General features: G+C 38.0%; 1 protein-coding gene across 1 annotated transcript; it reads right to left on the bottom strand.

Annotated features, from left to right (window-relative positions):
• Positions 1–3,957: 3,957 nt before the first annotated feature.
• On the bottom strand, positions 3,958–10,201 carry ZBTB43 (zinc finger and BTB domain containing 43). Its single transcript, XM_009280096.1, has 2 exons — positions 10,121–10,201; positions 3,958–8,494 (listed from the first exon to the last, which is right to left on the bottom strand). Exon 2 carries the CDS (start codon positions 8,469–8,471, stop codon positions 7,077–7,079), a length of 1,395 nt encoding a protein of 464 aa, XP_009278371.1. The 5' UTR covers positions 8,472–8,494; positions 10,121–10,201; the 3' UTR covers positions 3,958–7,076.
• Positions 10,202–12,282: the final 2,081 nt, after the last annotated feature.

The raw sequence follows: 12,282 nt of genomic DNA, 5'->3' as shown, positions 1-12,282 counted from the left end.
AGGGCCAGACGCCCTCCCGGCGGCCGCGACCTCCGCACCGCTGAACCTGGGGCCCGTACCGCGGCCGGGAAGGTGGACGTCTCCCTTGCGGCACGACTCCCCAGAGAGGACATGAGAGCCGAAGCTTGAGCTGAAGTCAGGGCACACGCAGGCAAATCGGTTCCTGGAATTCTCAGAGTGTTTAGCTTGATAACAGAACATGCATTCAAAAATGCACCAGGAGTGGAGAATTTCAAAAAATGAAAACAAAAGCGTTAGAGATTACTATGAACAGCTTTGCATCACATCAGAAATATTCATCTCTGGAACGGCACGATCTCCTGCATTTTGAGAGACCGACGTTTTTTGTCCCCAAGTCTCAGGCACGCTTCAGATGGCACGCCCGTCTCGGCACACAGAGGTGCAGTAAAGAAGCTTTTGGGACAGGACCCCCCCCCACCCCAGCTGTGAACTACCGCCTTTATTGAGCAGTGTAAGTGAGGCATTAAAAAGTTCACTTGTGTTACACTGTCCTTATAACTTACACAGATTGCTTTAGCGAGCACGCACATATTTTTTGAGCTTATCCTGCATATGCTTGTAGTTTACGCAGGGCAACGATTCACTCTTCTACCAGACAGTTCATGTACCGCTTGATAAAAGTCAGTGACTGGTGCCGGTAGGTAGTGCTGGGATATCCACATGGTCTAACTTGGGACATCACATTTTGTCTTCTGGAGGTATGTCTTTCTCTCCCTATAAAACATATGGAAGATAGTCTTCAGAAATCAGGTGTTGAATGGTAATCAGATAAAGTAGCAGCCTGGGGGAGCATCCTGATCAGGGCATAAATAACAAAGTTAAATAACAGACACACAAATGGTATTTGTTCACTCATATAAAAGAAAATCAAATGACTAATTCTGAACAGACAGAATACTTTGGGCTTGTTCTTACGTGCGTTCAGTAAGTGTAACCAACAGCAATAGGAAATGAATTTGCTTGTACCATATTCCATTTAAAGTTGCTGAAGACTGAGGAGTGTGGTATGCAAATACCGATTTTTCCAGGAACTGGCTGAAAATGCTTTAAATTGGAGCAAGCTCATTTTTTGTTCAGATAGCAAGCATTAAGCTGCTGAGTAAGCAGCATCAGCTATGACAGTTCCATGAGGACTGAATAGATGGAGGCTGGACAAAGTAAATTGTTCAGTAAGAGTGCCTAAATTTAGTCAGGGAGAGGAGGAATCCTCACAGGAAGATAATGGAAACTTAATCTTGAATACTTTTTCACAGTATGATATTTCTTTCCTACTTAGACAAGAAAAAAATCTATACGTTACCTGTACCTACTTCAAATTTACCTGTAGGCTTTTTGGACATGCGGTTGCTGCTACTATGAAGTGAGTGTCTGGAATTTTCCTATCAGCCTGCACGTTCTGTACTGTAACTTTTAGAGATCTGCACCATTCTGCAAAAAACAGTTACAGTAAAACCTGTTTGATAAACTTGGACTAACATGGGAACTAGTTACCTAAGCACCAAAGAAATGGGCCCAATTCCACAAATTCATCAACTTACTGTGTTATAAAAATCAGTTTTTAGTTTAGTGTTTTCTTAGGCTAGGCTGGCATGTTCTCAATATTTCAAGAAGACACATTACTAGATACACTTTTTCTTTATATATTTAATAAAGTTATATATCAACTGCCTTTGGATTTGTACTTTTGTTTGAGCACTTATCGTTTTGGCAAAAGTGAAATATTAAATACTAGTACTAGACATGCATTCCTTTCATTCAAGCTTAAGAAAACATTTACAAAGTTGACAGATAACATTTATTAAAACATGTTATACAAAAAAGGGGCAGGGGACTCTTCTATAAGAAGAAAATATTGAACAGTAACATTAAATTAAAACCATGCTGTACAATTAGGACAGCAATATTTATAGACAAAACTATCCAACCTCTGCAATACAGGCATAACATCTCACAAAATATCAAGATATGCAAATTTACTATTATAAATGACTTGTTTAGAATAAAAACTTATAGCTCATTAAGGAAGATTCACTTGACTTGCATAAACAGTTACATTTCTGGAAGAAATATGGAATCCCATGAATAATAAAAAAAGGAGCAGCAATCGACAGACACAGGCTTCAAGCAAAAATCTGAACTTAAAATTTAATCACATTAAAAATATACCATTTTGTTTTCCAGCATCTTCCCCTAGGGCACTGACAGTTTACAGCTTATAGCTAAAGAAGCCTAGCTATCCAATGAAGCATTTAAATGACAAAAATCCCCAACTTTCCTTTGTTGTTTTGAGAAAGGTTCTGTTAAAGCAAAATACTCAATATACTGCTGTAGGCTCTCATAATTCAGAGACAGGTCACCTTTCTGGCACCAACGCAGAAGTGTTGAGATTACAAGACTTGACATGCCTCCATTCTTTTCAGGCTCAATAATATAGGGACATCAAGTAGTCTTTTTATAATGAGAAACCCAATACATCAGCCTTTGATCATCTGCCTTGCTTTTGGTACAGGACAAAGTTTCTCAACCCGAGAAACACCTCAGATAAAAAAAGCTAAGACCAAAAATTGCACTGACAGTACTTTCTAGAGTCTACCTGCTCGCCCATAAAACAAACAAGGTAATGTTTAAAAACCAAACCAACAACAAAAAAAACCCAACAGTGGTGTATGAAATAGGAACCTCCTCCCTCAAAAGGGTCAGATATAGACCTAAGCAGAGATCTCAACCCTGCTAATAGTTGAATTTTTCAGAATGGCAGTTACACAGATTCTATGGTAATTAACATCTTAGTTACAAAATGGAATGAAAAGGAACTTAGCTGTAGCATCATTGTGTTCTTACCACTGATAGGACGAGTGGCTTCACAGTAGCAGGAAATTCTGAAAGCCTCCTATGTGTACAACGATTCTGGTTTTCAGAAGACATTCATTTTACTACAGCCAACAGCGAGCAATATAAAAATGCACAACTGTTTCTAAGCCATATCATTAAAGGTGATGAAGCTGAAGGGAAGATTAATGAAATTTATCATATACATATGCATTCATATTATATATATATATATGTTGATCGCTTCCCTCCCCACAAACAAGAAATTATTTCCTGTATCTTGAACAAGACCACTCCATTAGCAAAGATTAAGAGCTTGACAGAAGCTGCATCTGCATATCTTGGTTTACTATGTACAACTGTATCGGCCGTAAATCGCAGGGTTTCAGTGGCAGGGGGCTATGAGAGTGACATGTGGCAAGAGGTTGTGAACTGCCCTGTGCTAACCAAAACAGGTTCTAGCTTGCACTGAAACTAATGCAAACAATCCATTGCATGCCAAAACTTCAACCAGAGGTGCGTGCAGTGCCTCTGCTTAAACATACTTAAGGAGTGGCGGCTGCTAGCAAGAGGTGCAGGGAGACACAGAAGGAGAAGGGGAAGAAACACATGCGGAGAAACTGAAGAGCTGCTCTTGGGAAAACACATGAAGACGACACTGAGGCCTTGTATAGAGACACACTCACAGAAGGCCATGCCTGAGGAGATTCACTTCTGAGGGGACTTTGGCCTATAGGTAAGCCATGCCAGAGCAGGTACACCTCTGAAGTAACTGAGGCCCATAGGAGACCCAAGCTGGAACAGGCACATCCCTGAAGGGACTATGGCCCAGTGTCACCATGAACAGTGACTGTGACCAGCCCAGAGTGGCACAGGACACCCACTAAGAAATGAAGAGCATCAGACAAGCCAGTATGCATATGAGCCCAGCCTCCCATGTGATCTGTCACCTCACTAAAAGAACTGGCACGGACTGAGAGCAACTCTCAGTGAAAACAAGGGAAATAAGACTACAAAGGCAGGGAGGAGAAGTGTTAGACTTAAGTTGAGCCTGGGGAAGGGGGAAGAAAGATGTCTCCTTAAGTAATTTTTTGTTGTCTTCCCCCCCCCCCCCAATACCTGAATCAGTGATTAGAAGTTTGTCAAAGAGCAATAAATTAAATTCAGGAAAACCACCAAAAATCAACTGTTTTGCCTGCGATAAACAAAAGTAAGGATTTTAGACATGTATCTCAAGCTTCCCTTAAATCATCAGTCCTCTCAACTAGATCTCATAACAATCATATCAGTATTTTTCTGCAATCAATTGGTTTCATGGGAATTAACATCAGAAAGCCAAGGGCTACAAAAATCAGTGGAGCAACATTTGTTGGACTTTCAAGACAATGTCATAATATGGGGTAAAACTGTAATAGGCAAATATTAAAAAGTTACTATTCACGCTAAGTCATTAAAAAAGGACATGGTTCTATAATATGACCTACTGGACCTGTTATAAAACCTTTAAAGTGTCTCTCGCAGTACGTTTTATTTTAAAGCTTTATTTCAAAGTAATCTAACTGCAAATAGGAGTAATGTTTAACTTTGAAATGTCCCATATAACAGTCATTCCAAGCTGGTAAAAGAAACAGTTTTGCTGGCAGCTCTGTAGGATGGTCTGGGTTTAACAGAAGTAATTTTTTGCTTGACCATGGTTTTCAGCCTGGTGTTTCTGACCAGCCTTTTTTATGGTTAAATGGGAAGAGGCACCCTTAACCTTTTTATGCAACACTGAAGTGACAATTTGAAAGGGGTTGAGAACTAATGTAATATACAAGATCATTCTTGAAATGAGTATGAGAATACCTTCCCTCAAATGTGATGATGGTACTTGCAGAAATGACACCCTGTATGTAGTAAGGCCTTGGAGAATGGAAAAATAGGGCCACTGAGTGCAAGAACCCTTTCCTCTACACTCATGTAAACAGGCAAGCATTACAATTTCTTTTTTTTAATATTAAAAAAGACAGTGTTAGCAGTGTGGAAACAAACCATAAAGGGAATATAATTTCTAAGTTTAAAAAACATACTTATAAAGTTTTATGGTTTGTTTTTTTTTTAAATACAAAGTGCTTCTATACATTAAGTAGGTTACAGTGTTAGTGAGCAAATCCCTGTTTAGTTACCTTGATTACAAGGGTTATATATGGCCACCATGGTATATTGTAGAGTTCAATTAAGTGCTAAGAATAGGAACTCTGTGGTGCTGACCATTCATGCCCATTGCCAGCAATGGGTTCATCATATTTGGGAAAATCTGTTTTAACAAAATTCCATATGAAAAATATCTGAAGCATTAGAAGATTAAGAATTAAGAGCCTCTTAAAAAAATTAAAGTTTGTAAGTAGAATGCCAGAAAAGAAGTTACAATAATTACAGCCCACTGAGTAGTAAACCCCCAGCTTGTACCAGACATTCATGTTCACGATACAGTTCGGTTGTATCTTAAGACAATTTGTAACTGGGAGTTCAAAAAAGCATCTAAATAGTTATTACCTTTATGTGTTTTTGCTTCACCATACAGGGTCATCTGTTTAAATACATTATCCTGCATATTGCAGTACCTAATATATAAATTGGGGCCAGACAGGCTTAGGCCTTCGATGCTGGTTAATGTTTTTCCCCATGTTACCAGCACTGTACTTGGACATCACCTCTTTCTATTATAGTCTATATATGCTCTAAAGGCTCTTTCCTTTTTATAACATGTTTCAGTAAACTACAAAGAAGGGTTAATTGCTTTTGCATAGGACTGCATTAAGCTTTCAACCCCCAAATCCTGTTGCCACCTTTACAATTGATGCATTCACTCTACCTGCAGAGCTGGCAGCATCTCTCAGAACTACAAACACTCCTCCATCTATCTCCAAGAATGAGAGCCCAGCATATAGATCCTCATCCTAATGAAGCAGAAGTGCCACTTTCCCAGCAGAAATCCAGACTTCGGACATGAGCATGGTACCATGTTCTGCAGTACCATTAACAGATCCAAATACCACACTTTCTACTTTTTTTCCACAAGCAACTTCATTTGAAGAGGTAAACAACTCCGGCTGCTTGTGATCATGTGTAACCAGTCACAGTAGTTCAGTACCAAGAATCTGTATTATAGTTCTTACTATTCAAAGACTAAAGAAAAGTATAAATATCTATCAATGACTAAATCATTTTCCTAAAGCAGGTTTCTAAAACTAGACAGAAGTTCTCAAAGAAGTTTTTGTACCAATAAAGAGTCAATTTGTGAATCCACAGAGTTTGGTACTTGCTACTGTAGTAAGCCACAAATCTGAGCAGAAAACTACAGTTTAAATGTTTCATGATTTTGGGTAAGTTCCAAATGTTACATCTTACTTTTTTTTTTTTTGACAAGACATACTTATTACACACACTTCTAGAAGCTCTCATGATGTAGCAATCAAAATCAAGCCAAGCCAAGAGTCATAGAGCATTAGACCCTAGAGGAGCAAAGACAAATTATACTAATACAGATTGAAGTTTATATAGTGCTCAACTGTATTTAAGTGCTTTACAGACTCTAAATAGAAATCAGCACAAAATTAGACAACATTTGTTTTACTGAAGATGGACAAAAAGTGGACGACAGATAAAGGAAAGCCAAACCATCTTTAACACAGCCTTTCATTAAGCAATACAGCAAAGGCTATTTAATGATGTAGACTCTCTAATGATGCATACTATCTAATGATGCATGTTAAGTATGTCAGCAGTCTCCAGTTTGAGGTGGAATTTTAATTTTTTTCATTAAAATGTGAATCATATATCCTGGTTTGATCATCCTAGTTCTCTTTTTCATTAAGTAGGGCTACTTGAATTCATGCTTCACATAAGTATTTGCAGGATTTGGGTCAATTTAGAGCTGAGTTTTACTGTGAATTTAGAAGACTTAGAAATACAACAGGGCTTCTAAATATTGCTGTGATTACAGTCAATGTCACAAGACCTTACAGACCTCATTTTGCAAGCACCTTTCAGATTAACCATTTGCACTTCACACATCAAACACCTGGAGTAATACTGTGGAAAATGAAATAAAAGTTTGGTCTGCTTATACCAGCATAATCATTAAAACTTGTTTTTTTGAGAATTTACAATAGCAAGTACCAGACATTATTTGCATAATTAGTTTATTTTGCTTACTCTACTAAACAAATGTAAGCACTAATGTCTTAGTTCATCTCAGTAGTACTCTGCTCAGCTTTAGAAGCTTGATATGACTTGGTACAAGAGGTCACATGTCGGTGAAAACTGTCCCTCCACATAAATCTTTTCCCACAGATGTTACACTCATATGGTTTTATGCCTGTATGAATTTTCATATGGCCTACAAGATGGTGTTTCATTTTGAATTTCTTACCACAGACACCACAGCCATAAGGTCGAAGACCAAGGTGCATACTCATATGCCGATCTCTCTGACTTTTGTGTGTAAAGCTTTTACCACACTGACAAGGATACAGCTTATCAGCATGTGAGAATCCACTGAGGGACGTTTCTTCTTTAATTCCCGTAGCCATTTCAATGCCTTCACCATAGCCTGCTGCTATCATAAGATCCTGTCTGTGAGCACTTAAATTTCCATCTGCCCTTTCACCAGAAAATTCTTCCATAGAAGAGCCATAGAAATCAACTTGTTCATCATAATTACTTTCATCTGCCTGTTCATCAAATTCTGCTTCCATCTTTTTGTCACCTATATGAAAGTCTTCAACACCTGAAGACTGGATTGAATGATCTGCCTGAATGGCATTCATGGATTCAGAAACTTGGTGTTCATCATAAGGATTATCAACACCTTCACAGTCTTGTTCAAATCTTTCTGGTTTCACATGGATCCACCGCTTGTGAGACATGATGCTGGGTTTGCTATACATAGGTCTGGTATACTGATACTCTGCACTATCGCTAGTTCCTTCTTCACCATCCTGACTTGTCATTCCAGTGCTAAGTCTATCATGTTCAGTTGAAGAATTACTGGGAAGGTACTCATGTTCTGTCAGTTGACATGACAGTTCATCTTTAGAGCTCTCTTCTTCATTTTCGCCATCCCTTAGTTCCTGCACTTTGTGGAATTCCGTCTGTCCTCCAGAGCCAAGTTCAAAGGTTTCAACAAGGCCATTGTAACTACTACTGCTTGGCGACTGATGATCACTGCCATGGTTCATCTTCTGACACAGAACTGTCGGGTTCCCCTCTAGCACTTCAGTGCATTTATCCACTACATGCCACATCTGAAGGAAACTTGCTGCTGTCAAATAACTAACAATTTCTGGAGCGGGCATTACCAGCCGACCTGTATAGGTAGACAGAAGAATGTTTTCAAATACTCTGGGATTCATCACATCAGGCAGGACTATTCGCCTGCTGTTTTTCAGGAGAACCTGATCACAGAAGTAAGGTGAACTAGCTGCAAGAACAGCTTTATGGGCTCTGAAGAGATGGCCCTGAACCACAATGGACACATCACATAATTGTCCTTGCTGGCGCTGCTGGTTTAACTTCTGCAAAATGGTGCTAGAAAAATCTGGAAATTCCACTCGAAAAGAGCTTGACCCAGACTCCATTTCATTACAAATTTAGTGTTGTGCTGCAAGGAAAAAAAAAAATTAAACAAAATCAGAAATTCTGCTTAGTAAGTTATTGATCTTTCAATTTCCTTCTATACCTTTTCTTTTTTATTTAACAAATAACACTTAAGCAGACTCATATGAAAATCAACCCAACATTTTCTGGAACCTATGTCACTGCTGTACTTCTATTTTTCCTGCCCCACCTCATTCCTCTCTTTTCTGAAGGTTGTACTGAGGCCACAAACTGCTATGCCAGCACATTTTGTTGTGTTTCTTCTATCCAAGAGCACTATAGCAGGAGCTACAAACAGCATGTTACCCAGTTGAGATAGATTAAGCATTTCAAGCATGAGTTTAGGATAACAAAAACAGTTATTTGATGAAATTGTAGCAGTAGAGTTCTAACTCCAGGATGTCCCAGAGTTTATAACAGCATATGAAAGATTCTGCACTTCAACTGCCAACAAAATCATCTCATTGATCCCCCGATAAAGACTGACTGTACTCTTACAAAATATTCCACTTTAAATGAAGTTTTCAAAGGCCAACATATTGATTCATACAGTGACAAAGGCAGCACTGATAGAACCCTAGTGAGAATGAGGCTTATGACTCTTCTAGTGATATTTCCCTGTCGTTTTATTAACTGAAAGGTGGAATAGCAACATCTTGTACAGTTGCAGGACTATAATCCAATCTTTTAATTCTGAGCTTTTTCAGATGTTATTATAACATTCCTTAATTTAAGAAAAACCTTACAGAATTTAAAATGTTAATCAGGAAAGTGATACCTCTGCTGTACAGAATTTTTTCTGCATGTACCTTGTATATTTGTGACAACGCAACAATTATATGCTAGAAGCTCAGCTAAGAGCTCACAGATTTTAATGTTTGTATTCCCACATGATCCAGATATCTTATTACAAAGTTAACAGTCTTTTAAGCAGGAATACAATTCTTTAAAATGTCTACTTTAAATTTTAAATTGAATTTGAGATAAATTTGTATGTTGTTATCATTAGAAATAATGACAGAAATTTAAATGCAACTATGAAAGACCAACATTAACTGCCTGAATAAGTTAAACTTGTGCAATTTTTCAATTTGATAATGCATAAATTGAATACAAAGGAATTCCAGAAGAGCCATGGAGTAGCAAGCAGTTTTCCTCTGTTCTGTTTGCTCAAGTTCTGTTTCTCTTAAGTGGGAAAGTGTCAAAGTTTTAACAGATGGGGCTGCACATCTGAGAGAATACTTAGTAAATTAGCAGACAGCATATACATGCAGAATTTAAAGCACTTTGTTAATACGGTGCAAAAATAGAATTTGCATTACAAACAGTTGGAGGACTCTGAAATTGAAGTACTTCTATGGAAATACAGAATCGAGAGAATGATTATGAATCCCTGCTACAGAGAGCCTGTACAATAACCATAGTACTTTCTATACAGTTATGTAACCGTCAATAGAAAACTGTTCATTTGGTGCACTGTTAAAACGCTGGCACATCGGCACAAACGTATGACTGCTAAGTGCAGAAAAAGCAGCAGCATTTGCTTACAAAATGCAGGCTACACAGGAGTGGTTATGTAAATCACTCAATGTTTAATCAACAGCTCCTGGTTACATAATCCCTTCCTTACCATTTTGATCTGTTTTCCAACTCATTCTTGACAACTCTCCCCCACTCCCCAAAAAACTCAGTGTTCCACCTCCAAAGTTTCAGAGCTAGAAAAGGATGACAAGCATATAGAGCATAGGTGAACACAGATTATTCACTGTTATCTTACATAAAGGTGACTAGGATTTCCATAGAGAAGAGAGCATGAGAATCAGAAAGCCATCAAGACTTTTCAATAAATACAGGCCCAAACTCCTTGCAAACATTAAAAGCAGCATCTTCTGCAGAACTGTGAAGATTATGCTTTTAAATTTCCTTTTAGTTTTTCACTAGAAGCACGGTATCAATCTGACTCTCTTATGAAGGTCTCTGAAGAAAACAGACTGGGAAGAATAACCTGTTATTTATGAAACCCATTTGTAACTATAAATAATCGCAGCAACATAGTCAAAAGAAAAAAGGTACCTTTTTTGACCACAGTTTCCTTCTTTCTTCAAATCTTACACTAATTTCCAATGCTGGGTAGTGGGAGGAACTGAAAGGACTGAATAAAGCTCCCATTGGAGGACAGTTAAATGACTAAAAATTTTGTAGTTGAGCACCATAACTTGCTGTATACAGTCACATTCACTTTTACATTTTCATAAATCGTTACTGTTTTACTGGTTGAAACAACTGTTTATCTTAAGAGGTGTTTACCAACTACACTGGGATCCTCAGATTTAAGATGAGAATCTGTCAATTTTTTTTTTTTTTTTAAACACTTGGTGGCACAAAGCAGTTGTCCTACAAATACTGCCTCACATAAATCATGGGTAAGCAGTTACATTCTGTGGAGACAGTAACCAAGACTGTGGAAACAGCCTAAAACTTGCAAATCTAGCACACCACTACTTTCAAGTGCTTTGACTAACAGTGTTATGAAAGAGGAAAGCTCTTTGCATCACAAAGCATTACTCCCCAGAGAGTCCTCACCTTCAGCCCCACACAGCTTGCTTTAAGTATCTGACAGGCTAAAAACAATTATGCATATCCTTGAACAAGCTTCTTGAGATGTATTCCCAAAAGTATATGGAAATTTTCACATGAAAGTGCAAAACAGAAAACAGCACCATTTCCCCACCCTTCAAGTGAAATAAAAAGTCTAGGGACAGTAATCAACTCACCAGAAGTGAATCACCACAAACTGTCATACCTCAAGTGTAAGTGTGGAATTTGGATCAAATACTACTACATTTATAACCTAGCTGCCATATAACCACTTTTAGCTAGTCCAAGAACAATCTGTATGATTGTCAATATAAACTGTTCAGTAGTCTGAATGGTTCTTAATTTAGTAAATCCAGTGGAATATTAGAAACAGCAGATTTTTAAATTACTTCCTTGGAAAAGGAATCTCTGAAAAGCCTGCAGTTCAGCTGATCTTCTTCAAGTTGCCACCTACATAACAGCAGAAGACCGCCTTTAAATTTACACTCTTCAGTACTCCTCAGTTTTTTTCCTCAAAGCATCAGTCCTGCTACGTACCCATACAACCAATCCACGTCAGGAGACCAAACCAGCTACTGATGTTTTTCCAGAGAGTAACAGAATACTACGCCTGCCAGTTCACTCATTATTTTTTCTTTCCACTTTGCTTAAAACAACTTGACGTTATTTAAGTATTTCAAACAGTTATCATATACCTAGCATGCATTATAAAATATCTACTTTTTTAAACAATCAAGATTTTTTTTATGCTCCTTTCAGAATATTCTCAGATTTAAGACTCTCTTTTTCGATACTTGCCCACAAAAAGATAAGCCTTCAGGATACGTTCAGCTGAAATTTAAAGAGACACATCCGTAGACCTTATATAATTACTGCTAGTCTAAACCTGCCATCTTTCAGCAAGGACTTGCCATGCCACCACAGAAACAATTCCAGGTGGGAGCACACTTTTATGTATTTTAAGTTCTCATGAAAACCAAAGCCATCAAAACATAGGTAAAGTATTTTCTGTTAGCAAAGCCATACATGTCAAGAAAACTTTGTTTCTCCAGGAAGGTTTCACTTCCTCCATTTACAGTACGTTCTGTTTCTGCATTTTCTTTATCCCAACTCATAACGAACAAAGTCTTCCTATTTTAATTAATTAAAAAAAAAATCGGTCTCCATGCTGCAACACTGAGCAAAACAGACAAG

This window comes from Aptenodytes forsteri, unplaced genomic scaffold (assembly GCF_000699145.1).
Source record: "Aptenodytes forsteri isolate BGI_AS27 unplaced genomic scaffold, ASM69914v1 Scaffold163, whole genome shotgun sequence".
In the NCBI taxonomy this organism is placed as follows: domain Eukaryota; kingdom Metazoa; phylum Chordata; class Aves; order Sphenisciformes; family Spheniscidae; genus Aptenodytes; species Aptenodytes forsteri.
The sequence above is the reverse complement of the archived record's forward strand: the minus strand, read 5'-3'. Positions and strand labels throughout refer to the sequence as shown.

What these genes read in the sequence shown, in the direction of transcription:
- ZBTB43 (XM_009280096.1), bottom strand. Translation starts at nt 8,471, where the DNA reads ATGGAGTCTGGGTCAAGCTCTTTTCGAGTGGAATTTCCAGATTTTTCT.